This window comes from Triturus cristatus, chromosome 10, assembly GCF_964204655.1.
Source record: "Triturus cristatus chromosome 10, aTriCri1.1, whole genome shotgun sequence".
NCBI classification, from domain to species: Eukaryota; Metazoa; Chordata; class Amphibia; order Caudata; family Salamandridae; genus Triturus; species Triturus cristatus.
Genome location: NC_140593.1, coordinates 655759703 through 655772166, shown reverse-complemented (window position 1 = coordinate 655772166; position 12464 = coordinate 655759703). Strand labels below are relative to the sequence as shown.

Below are 12464 nucleotides of genomic sequence, written 5' to 3'. Positions count from 1 at the left end.
CATTTTTTCCCAAAAAATATTTTTGCCTTATTTTTGCTGTTTTCAGAATATATTGCATTTCACTATAAATTGTGAAAGCAATTGCATTCATCATTTTACAGCGGGCAAAAAAAAATAACAATCTCAAAGATTGTATTAAAAAAGCCCAGAATCTCTTCTCACTTAAACTTATCATTACAGAAATGCATATTATTCTTAAAAAATGTCATCTAAAAACAATACTTTTTTCTTTAAAATACCGTCTGATATTTTTGTTTCAGAAGTACATTCACAATAATATATCTCAAATAACTCCAAAATACATCTGATTTTATTTCCTTTAGGCCAAATAGTATTTTTTATTCTTTCCCTGGAATAAATTTCCAAGGGAAAACCATTAAAATTCTAAAGTTTAATCTGTCCAGATCTCACCGATTCTCTGTAACATTTTGGTTCACGAAAATTTTTCGAATAATTTATTTAGTCCACAATAGAATTGCTTACTTTTCCACATGGCCAAATAGTAATTTTTGAAATTATTTTTGAAAAAATTTCCAGTGGCAGTCCAATAACATTCCAAAATTTAAAATGTGCAGAAGTTACCGATAATCTCTAAATTATTGGTTTTTCAAAATTGCATTAAAAATTTAAAAAGTCCACATTACAATTGGTTATCTTTCCTTTAGGCCAAATGATAATTTTAAAAATCTTTTTTCTACAAAATTGCAATGGTAATCCTGTAAAATGGTAAAATTATTTTGTCCAGATCTTGCCAAGTCTCTCTAAAATTTAGGTTTCAGGAAGATTAGATAGGAATTTGCTAAATCAAAAGGCAAACGTTGTTTGAAAATCAATTGGGAATCATTACACAGTGTCCATCCTTTTTCACATTTTAGATAAACTGTGTAATGTCCAGAAGTAACAGTAGGTCCATCATGGAAAATTATTGCAACAGTTACAAAAGTTTTTCCTGAAATTGATAATTGCTGTCCTGTAAACTTCTTTATTAAAGTATCCAATTTTGATCCATCAGCTCTACATCGTTGCATCATTAAAATTACATACTGTCCGTATTCCCTTAAAATTAATGTTGATAACATGTCAGAATTACACTCACCACATTTCATGCTATGATTAGCATCTTTAACTAAGTTTGCAAAAGTGACTGTTTTACTCTCTGGCAATGTCAAATAAATAAACCTTTCATTATCAACAATAGAACCACTTATATTATAACAATTATCACAACTATGTTCCCATTTATAAGAGAGACCAAAAAAAATGTCAATGGGAACTCCTTCTTCTTCCACTACCTGAAGAAAATACATCAAAAATTCGTGAGCATCTTGCTGTTCATTTTGAGAAAACTGTGTTCGTCCTGAACATACATCTAAAAGTTTTCTAATATCAGTAGCACTTTCTATTTGAGTTTTATCTTTACTCAGCTTTTGAAAAAGGAGACTGAGCTCTGAACAGAATCTTTTTCCCTGATTTATTATTATCTGCTCTTGCAAACTTTCCAGATAAAAAGCAACATTCAGCACTACATTTGCGTAGCAGTTGACACCAGAGCTATTTTCAAAATGACATCCTACAACCTGTTCTTCATTTTCCTTATTCTTTTTGCTTGCAATTACATCACTCCTCTTTTTTTTCCTCTTCTCTACATCTTCATTACAGATATTCTCATTTCTCCTTTTACGAGAAACTACACGTTTCTCCAACACAGGATACTGACCTAAATGAGGAGCATAGCTTCTTCTTAATCTATTATACTCCTTTACACAGTTTGTATCAGCACTAACTTTTGAGTCATCGAAGTCTATCATGAATAAACCTGATAATGTTTTGACTCGTGACAAAGCAACATATGCCATACCTTCTTTGAACACACTAGATCCAATGTTCACAAATGCACAATCTACAGTCAATCCTTGAGACTTGTGAATAGTTACAGCATATGCTAGAGAAAACGGAAACTGCTTCCTACGTACATATAAGTCTTTCACAAGCATGAAACGAACTGAACAACGACAAATGTCTTTAACTTCCTCTATCTGATCAAATTTTATTTTTAACCATTCAATTCCATCTTTTTTCTGATAATTAATAAAACCCACAACTCTTCCCATCGCTCCATTTACTAAGCCTTTTTCAACATCCAAATTTCTCCTTAAAAACACTCTACAGTTCATGCAAACATATAGATTTTTTTCTAATCCTGCTGTTTTGGAGATGTTCTTCTCTAGTGAGTCCAATTTATTTTTCAGTTTGCCTGTTACTGTGACAGTAATTCTTCCATCCTCAATTTTGTCCACTGCTTCCAATTTCATGATCTCTTCCTTTTCCAATTTCAAAAGCTCCTCATTGAATATTGAGCATTCACGTAGAGTTGGCATTAAGCAGATGACACTTTTGTTTTCTGCAATGTTCTTGTATATCTTCTCTGCAACTATTTCTTCCTTTGGAAATAAATTATGTAGCAGCCGAGTCTGTAATGCTTTTTTGCCAGCTTCTGTGAGTAGTCCAATCCTGATATCTTTCAGAATACTTCCATATTCTTCATCGTTTGCTTGCCTCATATTAGTTGTAAGTTCCTTGTACTCAAAGAAGGACCAAATATTTGTATTACCGATGCTTCCCAATGACTTCTTCGTGTCTTCATGTGTCACAGTATTAAACACTGGTTGTCCTTTAACCGGAGTAAGTTGCAAAAGATCCCCAAAAACGATGACGTGTTTTCCACCAAATAACACGTCATAGTCTGTCTTCAAAATTTGCTGCATTCTTAAATGCACAAAGGCAAGCATTAAGTTTGATACCATGCTCACCTCATCAATAATGAGAACTTGCATCTTCTTCAATACTCTTGAAACTTCCAAGCATGCTTCTCCAGTTAGCTTGTTGAATTGTATTTTGTTCTCATGCTCCACTGGTAACATTAGCAAACGATGTAAGGTGATTCCTTTTATGTTATATGCTGCTAACCCAGTTGGAGCAGTAACCACACAAGACAAAGTAGAATCTGTTTTTTGCTTTAGGTAGCTTCTGATGACTTTAATTAGGAAACTTTTTCCAGTGCCAGCTTGTCCGCTTACATACATCCTGATTGGATGAAATGATGTGCATGAGCACTCTTTTTTTTCATGTAGAAATCCGTGTTCAATTTTGTTTTTGATCTCTTCATAAATTTGTTGCTGCTCTTGATTCAGTTGTCTTTCCAAATTTTCTAAGTCTATAAATTCTTCTTGAGCTTGATTCATAGCCGTTTCCACTTCATTCATGGCTATTGATGCTTCATTTTCAACGATTGGTTGTCCTAGGGGATCTTGACTGTATGTTCCTGAACTTTGGCTGTCCTGAGAACTGTCTCTAGCAATTTCTGCTGCAATTGTAGTTTCCTGTTCAATTTCTTCATTTAACATTTGCAGATAAGTTGAGAATGTACTGCATTGTATGCTGTCTTTGCAAGCATTAAAAGAATCTTCATAGCTCTGGAATTCTCCCAGTAGTTCATCCTCTGAACGCCATGGTTTAAACAACTGTAAAAGAGCCAAGTAGTAAAATTCTTTCTTGTCGGTAGTGTCGCAACTCAGCTTCCGGTGATTTATCAAACTTCCTTTGGTTTGCTTCACCAAACATCCTTCTTCACCAACGACTTTATATTTTCCATTATTGATGTCTTCTGCAGCTTTCCGTGAATAAATGTAGTTCTGCAGCACTTCATAGAGACACATGTTCTCCAGATGATGACTTCTCTTGGGATAATATGTGTCCAACATGTTTGTTTTCAATATATCTGTACTTTCAGGTTCGAACTGTGCCAAATATTCAATTTCTCCAACAGATTTCAGTACCCGATTTCTCATTGCTGCAAGGCCTAAACTTGCCCAAATTATTCTTCTTGACTTCGAGTAGAGACTTGCAGAAGATAATCTATCTGAACATTCGTAGGATCCAATTTCTCGATGCGATAACATCTTCAAACTGAAACTGTACAGCTTCTTACTGACAGTCTTCTCGTGAGAAATCTCTTCCCACATTTCCTTCAATTCTGTTTTTTCTGATTTCGTAATGTAAGACGTTACATATCGAGCAACAGCAATGGAATTGTCAGCAACATACTGTATATCCATGTTAGCGTTCCACATGGATAAAATGACTGGGTTGTAGTCATTTATATTTTTTGATTCTTCTTTTCTTTTAAGGTTGTAGGTATTCTTAGGTGATTTTCTTGTGATAGTATGTCTCACAGCTGACATAAAACTGTTGACTCTTCCATTTGTAAGAACAGGTCTAGGAAATCCAAATCGACATTTAGTGTAGTATTTTTCTTTGCTCTTGTATTTCCGTCGACAGTATTTTCCACACCGATGACTTTGGAAACGTAGAACTTGCTCCTTTAACTTGTACTCTTCTGTGCTTTTAGGTATAGCACATGTTGCATATTCTTCAATGTAAGATAACACTGCTTCATCAGTATCTGTTCCAAACTTTGGGGCATCCTTGATCCACAGCAGCATATGAATATGAGGAGCACCTCTTGCCTGGTACTCTTTTCTCCAAAAGAAATCCACTACTTCTCCAAGGGGTGGATTTTTTTTATTGCAGATGAAGGACATCATAGCCTCAAATCTATGATTGAAATATCTGCAAACATTAACCGGATCCAATGAGCACAGTTCTCCTGCTGTCTTGTATTCGATGTTTTCAATGTTTGAATTGGCCTCTCGTAGAAAATCCAGTAAATCATCCCAAGCGTACTCGGCGCAGCTTAGGGTAAGGAACCATGTTGGTGTTCCTAAATTGCGTAACATGCATTTTAGTTCACCATGGCGTCGGTACCAATATTCATTTGTCCCACGCTGACAAGCCATCAGATTGATCAGTTGTGTTTCCAAATGATCATCTCGGTGCTGCACTTTCTCCATAAAATCCTTAGCAGACACATTTTGTAAATGTACTCCACTTTTTAAAATGTGATTTACTGCATAAGACAGTGCAGACAAGTCGCTTTCAAATAAAAGATGGAACAAATAAGGGATACTTTGTCGAAATCTGGGATCTTCAGCATATAGTCTTGTAGTCCGATACTCAGAAGCTGGAATCTGTTCCGGACGTTCATCGTATCGTCCTCCTTTTCCTTTAGGAAACAGCTGGGGAAAACATCGAGCTTCCAAGCTCTCCTCCCATACACTCACGGGATTTCCTTTTGCTTTCTTCATCTGAAAGAGATCAATATTGTCTCCCATAACTTCTTTCGAATGGAGAGGATGTATGCTAAAATGTTCATAAATTTCTTCTTCCTTTGACTTGTCCACTTTTTCAATTTGTCCACTTGGTGTTTCTGTATCTCCTTGTAAATCTTCTTCTTCTTCTTCTTCTACTATATAAATTGATTCATACCATTTGTTATTTTTTTTCAAATACAAATTTGCTCTTTGTACTTTCCGCACATCTACCAGCTCCTGCCAAATCTTCTTATTCTTTGTAGGTACACCATTAACCAGAATAATTAATGGTTCAGTTTCCAAAGTATCCGCATCAATAGTTTCCATATTTTTTTTCAAATCCAAGGGCAAATACACCACTCTACCTTTTAAACCTCTCACTAAATCTGAAGGAGGTAATTTACCAGTTTTGGGCTCCATACGTACTATGGTCTGGAACGGATGAACACATTGAATGAGTATAGACTCATATGTATTTAATTCAGAAAGTTCAGCAGGAATAGCATCCAATTCTAAATTATTATGTACAGCTCTGGTCGGCATTCTATTTTCCTCTAACTTGTTGTAGCAGTATTTACAAATACGCTGATCTTCACCCAATTCAAAACAATTTTCAAGAAATATATATGTTGCAAAATCCATCCACTTATAATTATCTTCATTTTCACTCTTTCTGTAGAGATCAACATTCCTAGTTTGTTTTCTATAATGAGTTCTGCGGCAACAAATACAAGTAACATTTGGTCTTTCATTAGAGACTATTGCAAATTTTGTTATGTGATCATTAAATGTCTTACTTACACAAGGTTCTACATTCTCTTCCACTTCTGCCTCATTTACTGTGTCCTTCTCTGCACTGTTTTGTTCAGGACCAAAGTAACAAAACTGAATTTCATCAACAACCTTCTCTACATCTGATACCGTTCCTCGGAACAGAGCCCTATTCAATTCATTTAACTTTATTGCTGGACTTTTGGCAAAATACAACCGTCTCACAAACTTTCTCATTTCAGTATGATGAACAGCCAGCATCCTAAAATGATGGAAAACACTATTGCACACTTTTCTAGATAGACAAGCAAGAGAATGACCCTGCAAACCAGTATTCTCTCTCACTCTGCATGGATCCAGACTTTGAAGCACCTTAATCTTTTGTTTTACACTTTTTTTACTATATTCTCTTAGAAACTCTCGAAATCTGTCAATAGATTCCTGACGCACAGTGCAAATACTACTACAATTCCAAGTGTACACTGGGGCTTTAGGACGTCTCCCCATTGCCTCATCTGCCATCACTTGTACCTCATCTCTTGGAACCATTATCTCCTTCTCCATTATGCAACCATTTTTTACTTCGTATGAACGACCTCTGGTGTCAACTGCATGCAGCAAACTATTACTTTGAAAATAGCTCTCTTCATTAAAAAAAGGTTCACTACTTGAGCTATGCATCCACTTTCCTAAAAACACTTTACAAAAATTTGTTCTGTTCACTACTCTTTTGCTTTTGCTTTGTGATTTCAGTACATTAACCATTTTATCTAATGTACGCATCCTATTCAAAATTAATATGAATAGTTTCCTTTTTAATTCTAATGCCTTTGCTGCAATGGCTTCAATTTCTTTTTTTCTCTTATAATATTTAGCCTTTTGCTTATATTTCTTTATATCCTTTATCAAATTGGACATAACTCTTCTCTGAAACATTTTTCTACGTATCTCTTTAAATGCTGTTTTTCTGTTTATGTTAAACTTTTCAATTGCAGAAGGTATATTTGCATTAACTAAATCCTCAATTTTTTGCTGTTCTGTAGGTTTTGTTACATTTTTCCGAGAACAGACATTTTGTACATTTTTGTTTGTTTTCAATATTTTGTTTAGGAATTGTCTTTTTTGCTTACCAGAAGATTTTTTCTTTTTCCCAACATCAGCATCTTCTACTAACTTTGGTCCTCCAGTTGTCCTCAAATATAGTTTTTTTTTTAGCGTTTTTTGAACTCGAGATTTTGTAGGCATCTTAAATTTTGTTCACTGTTCTTCAGCAATACCTGCAAAAAAACTAAAAAAAAAATTCTTTATTGAATTTAAATATATTACTACATTTCTTTTCACAATAGTCACAAAACGAAATTTCTTTGCCAATTTGAATGCACACAAACTCCTCTTTTTTTTTGGGCAAGTGAAAATCTGTATAACAAACTGTCACATTATGAAACCAAGCTGTTTTTTTTTCAGACCACCACCGTGTGTATTCTCTGTGACTGCCTACACTCCAGCAGGGGCAACCAGCCTTAGTGATGCTGAATGTATTTGCATTACAGACTTAAACCTGAAAACCCCACTCGCTTCTAATTACTGTGCATGACTATACATGGCAAGCACATGGGTGTGTGCTAAACCTCTGCTTCTTCCCCCAAAAATTCGCTCCTCTTTTCCATCTACTGCAACTGTGAAATCACCAGAGCAAGACGCAATACATTTCTGCCTATAATTCTTCTATGCACACAGAGTCATGTTTTCACATTAGTGCCAAAACGAAATTTCTTTGCCAATTTGAAAGCACACTTACTGCTCTTTTTTTTTCGGGCCAAGTGAAAATCTCTTTTTACACTTTGAAATCACTTTTACAGACTGACACATTCTGAAACCTTTTTTTTAAAATTTATTTAAATGCACATGTCCAAGCTGTTTTTTTTTCAGACCACCACCGTGTGTATTCTCTGTGACTGCCTACACTCCAGCAGGGGCAACCAGCCTTAGTGATGCTGAATGTATTTGCATTACAGACTTAAACCTGAAAACCCCACTCGCTTCTAATTACTGTGCATGACTATACATGGCAAGCACATGGGTGTGTGCTAAACCTCTGCTTCTTCCCCCAAAAATTCGCTCCTCTTTTCCATCTACTGCAACTGTGAAATCACCAGAGCAAGACGCAATACATTTCTGCCTATAATTCTTCTATGCACACAGAGTCATGTTTTCACATTAGTGCCAAAACGAAATTTCTTTGCCAATTTGAAAGCACACTTACTGCTCTTTTTTTTTCGGGGGCAAGTGTATATCTCTTTTTTCAATTTGAAATCACTTTTACAGACTGACACATTCTGAAACCTTTTTTTTTAATTTATTTAAATGCACATGTCCAAGCAGTTTTTTTTTCAGACCACCACCGTGTGCATTCTCTGTGACTGCCTACACTCCAGCAGGGGCAACCAGCCTTAGTGATGCTGAATGTATTTGCATTACAGACTTAAACCTGAAAACCCCACTCGCTTCTAATTACTGTGCATGACTATACATGGCAAGCACATGGGTGTGTGCTAAACCTCTGCTTCTTCCCCCAAAAATTCGCTCCTCTTTTCCATCTACTGCAACTGTGAAATCACCAGAGCAAGACGCAATACATTTCTGCCTATAATTCTTCTATGCACACAGAGTCATGTTTTCACATTAGTGCCAAAACGAAATTTCTTTGCCAATTTGAAAGCACACTTACTGCTCTTTTTTTTTCGGGGCCAAGTGAAAATCTCTTTTTACACTTTGAAATCACTTTTACAGACTGACACATTCTGAAACCTTTTTTTTTAATTTATTTAAATGCACATGTCCAAGCAGTTTTTTTTTCAGACCACCACCGTGTGCATTCTCTGTGACTGCCTACACTCCAGCAGGGGCAAACAGCCTTAGTGATGCTGAATGTATTTGCATTACAGACTTAAACCTGAAAACCCCACTCGCTTCTAATTACTGTGCATGACTATACATGGCAAGCACATGGGTGTGTGCTAAACCTCTGCTTCTTCCCCCAAAAATTCGCTCCTCTTTTCCATCTACTGCAACTGTGAAATCACCAGAGCAAGACGCAATACATTTCTGCCTATAATTCTTCTATGCACACAGAGTCATGTTTTCACATTAGTCCCAAAACGAAATTTCTTTGCCAATTTGAAAGCACACTTACTGCTCTTTTTTTTTCGGGGGCAAGTGTATATCTCTTTTTTCAATTTGAAATCACTTTTACAGACTGACACATTCTGAAACCTTTTTTTTTAAATTTATTTAAATGCACATGTCCAAGCTGTTTTTTTTTCAGACCACCACCGTGTGTATTCTCTGTGACTGCCTACACTCCAGCAGGGGCAACCAGCCTTAGTGATGCTGAATGTATTTGCATTACAGACTTAAACCTGAAAACCCCACTCGCTTCTAATTACTGTGCATGACTATACATGGCAAGCACATGGGTGTGTGCTAAACCTCTGCTTCTTCCCCCAAAAATTCGCTCCTCTTTTCCATCTACTGCAACTGTGAAATCACCAGAGCAAGACGCAATACATTTCTGCCTATAATTCTTCTATGCACACAGAGTCATGTTTTCACATTAGTGCCAAAACGAAATTTCTTTGCCAATTTGAAAGCACACTTACTGCTCTTTTTTTTTCGGGCCAAGTGAAAATCTCTTTTTACACTTTGAAATCACTTTTACAGACTGACACATTCTGAAACCTTTTTTTTAAATTTATTTAAATGCACATGTCCAAGCTGTTTTTTTTTCAGACCACCACCGTGTGTATTCTCTGTGACTGCCTACACTCCAGCAGGGGCAACCAGCCTTAGTGATGCTGAATGTATTTGCATTACAGACTTAAACCTGAAAACCCCACTCGCTTCTAATTACTGTGCATGACTATACATGGCAAGCACATGGGTGTGTGCTAAACCTCTGCTTCTTCCCCCAAAAATTCGCTCCTCTTTTCCATCTACTGCAACTGTGAAATCACCAGAGCAAGACGCAATACATTTCTGCCTATAATTCTTCTATGCACACAGAGTCATGTTTTCACATTAGTGCCAAAACGAAATTTCTTTGCCAATTTGAAAGCACACTTACTGCTCTTTTTTTTTCGGGCCAAGTGAAAATCTCTTTTTACACTTTGAAATCACTTTTACAGACTGACACATTCTGAAACCTTTTTTTTAAATTTATTTAAATGCACATGTCCAAGCTGTTTTTTTTTCAGACCACCACCGTGTGTATTCTCTGTGACTGCCTACACTCCAGCAGGGGCAACCAGCCTTAGTGATGCTGAATGTATTTGCATTACAGACTTAAACCTGAAAACCCCACTCGCTTCTAATTACTGTGCATGACTATACATGGCAAGCACATGGGTGTGTGCTAAACCTCTGCTTCTTCCCCCAAAAATTCGCTCCACTTTTCCATCTACTGCAACTGTGAAATCACCAGAGCAAGACGCAATACATTTCTGCCTATAATTCTTCTATGCACACAGAGTCATGTTTTCACATTAGTGCCAAAACGAAATTTCTTTGCCAATTTGAAAGCACACTTACTGCTCTTTTTTTTTCGGGCCAAGTGAAAATCTCTTTTTACACTTTGAAATCACTTTTACAGACTGACACATTCTGAAACCTTTTTTTTTAAATTTATTTAAATGCACATGTCCAAGCTGTTTTTTTTTCAGACCACCACCGTGTGTATTCTCTGTGACTGCCTACACTCCAGCAGGGGCAACCAGCCTTAGTGATGCTGAATGTATTTGCATTACAGACTTAAACCTGAAAACCCCACTCGCTTCTAATTACTGTGCATGACTATACATGGCAAGCACATGGGTGTGTGCTAAACCTCTGCTTCTTCCCCCAAAAATTCGCTCCTCTTTTCCATCTACTGCAACTGTGAAATCACCAGAGCAAGACGCAATACATTTCTGCCTATAATTCTTCTATGCACACAGAGTCATGTTTTCACATTAGTGCCAAAACGAAATTTCTTTGCCAATTTGAAAGCACACTTACTGCTCTTTTTTTTTCGGGCCAAGTGAAAATCTCTTTTTACACTTTGAAATCACTTTTACAGACTGACACATTCTGAAACCTTTTTTTTTAAATTTATTTAAATGCACATGTCCAAGCTGTTTTTTTTTCAGACCACCACCGTGTGCATTCTCTGTGACTGCCTACACTCCAGCAGGGGCAACCAGCCTTAGTGATGCTGAATGTATTTGCATTACAGACTTAAACCTGAAAACCCCACTCGCTTCTAATTACTGTGCATGACTATACATGGCAAGCACATGGGTGTGTGCTAAACCTCTGCTTCTTCCCCCAAAAATTCGCTCCTCTTTTCCATCTACTGCAACTGTGAAATCACCAGAGCAAGACGCAATACATTTCTGCCTATAATTCTTCTATGCACACACAGTCATGTTTTCACATTAGTGCCAAAACGAAATTTCTTTGCCAATTTGAAAGCACACTTACTGCTCTTTTTTTTTCGGGCCAAGTGAAAATCTCTTTTACAGACTGACACATTATGAATCCACCATGTGTAACTACAACAAAAACAATTCCCATTTCTATTATTCATTTCTTAAGTTACCACATACATCCCCTCTCAAACTGTAAACTCACCTTTAAAATTAGTTAGTTGTGAAAGAAATGTGTCACTCAAACAGCAGATTATCAGAGCCAGGATCTCTGTTCTGTACACCTCTCTCCTCTCAGCAGAACCAGATAATGGCAAACTTTCCCTCTATTTTTCCACACATATACATGTAAGTTTCAAATCTCAGTGCTTCCCCCTTTTTTTCAAATGTAATGACACATTTCTATTGGTTGAAAACCAACCCTTTTCCAAAAGTACCCTGCCCCCAACTTGACTTCTGCCTAGTACCCTTCCCCCAACTTGACTTCTGCCTGCTACCATAGCAACAGCTCATGGAACACTGCTGTGTGCAGTTAGGTCAGAAGTTCGACACACAATGTTTCAATTCCACAGAGCAAGAGTGCTTGACTTTTCAAACCTAACTGCAAATCCATAGTACTGTTCTTTGGTTACACATTTTTTTGTACCAATACAAAACATGCTTCTATTAATTTTCACATACAGCCTAGTTTTTTTTCTAGAATGGTATGAAACAGCCAATCAGTTCTTTTTGTTTTGTAAAAAATATGTATGCCTCCATTTCCAAACTGTCTTTCTTTTCATATTGCCATTCTACTGAAAGACACCTCCTGAGTGCATCCAGTTCTCCTTTGAAGATGTTCACAGTGTGGATTGTAGGGCACAGCTATGTCTTCTGGAGTGAAAAGTTTGCAGAGAAAACAGATATGGTGAGAGACCTTGCTTTGCCAAATGTAGACATTAAATGGATTGGTCAGAGAGGGTTAAAGTGGCACCAATTGATGCCATTGGTGAAATCCTTCATGCAAATCCAACACCCTGAC

At 36.7% G+C, this 12464-nt stretch overlaps 1 protein-coding gene across 1 annotated transcript; it reads right to left on the bottom strand.

Annotated features, from left to right (window-relative positions):
- Positions 1-499: 499 nt before the first annotated feature.
- On the bottom strand, positions 500-11758 carry LOC146789862 (uncharacterized). Its single transcript, XM_085632222.1, has 2 exons — positions 11649-11758; positions 500-7269 (listed from the first exon to the last, which is right to left on the bottom strand). The coding sequence occupies exon 2, from the start codon at positions 7224-7226 to the stop codon at positions 762-764; it is 6465 nt and encodes a 2154-aa protein (XP_085488348.1). The 5' UTR covers positions 7227-7269; positions 11649-11758; the 3' UTR covers positions 500-761.
- Between the last annotated feature and the right edge of the window lie 706 nt (positions 11759-12464).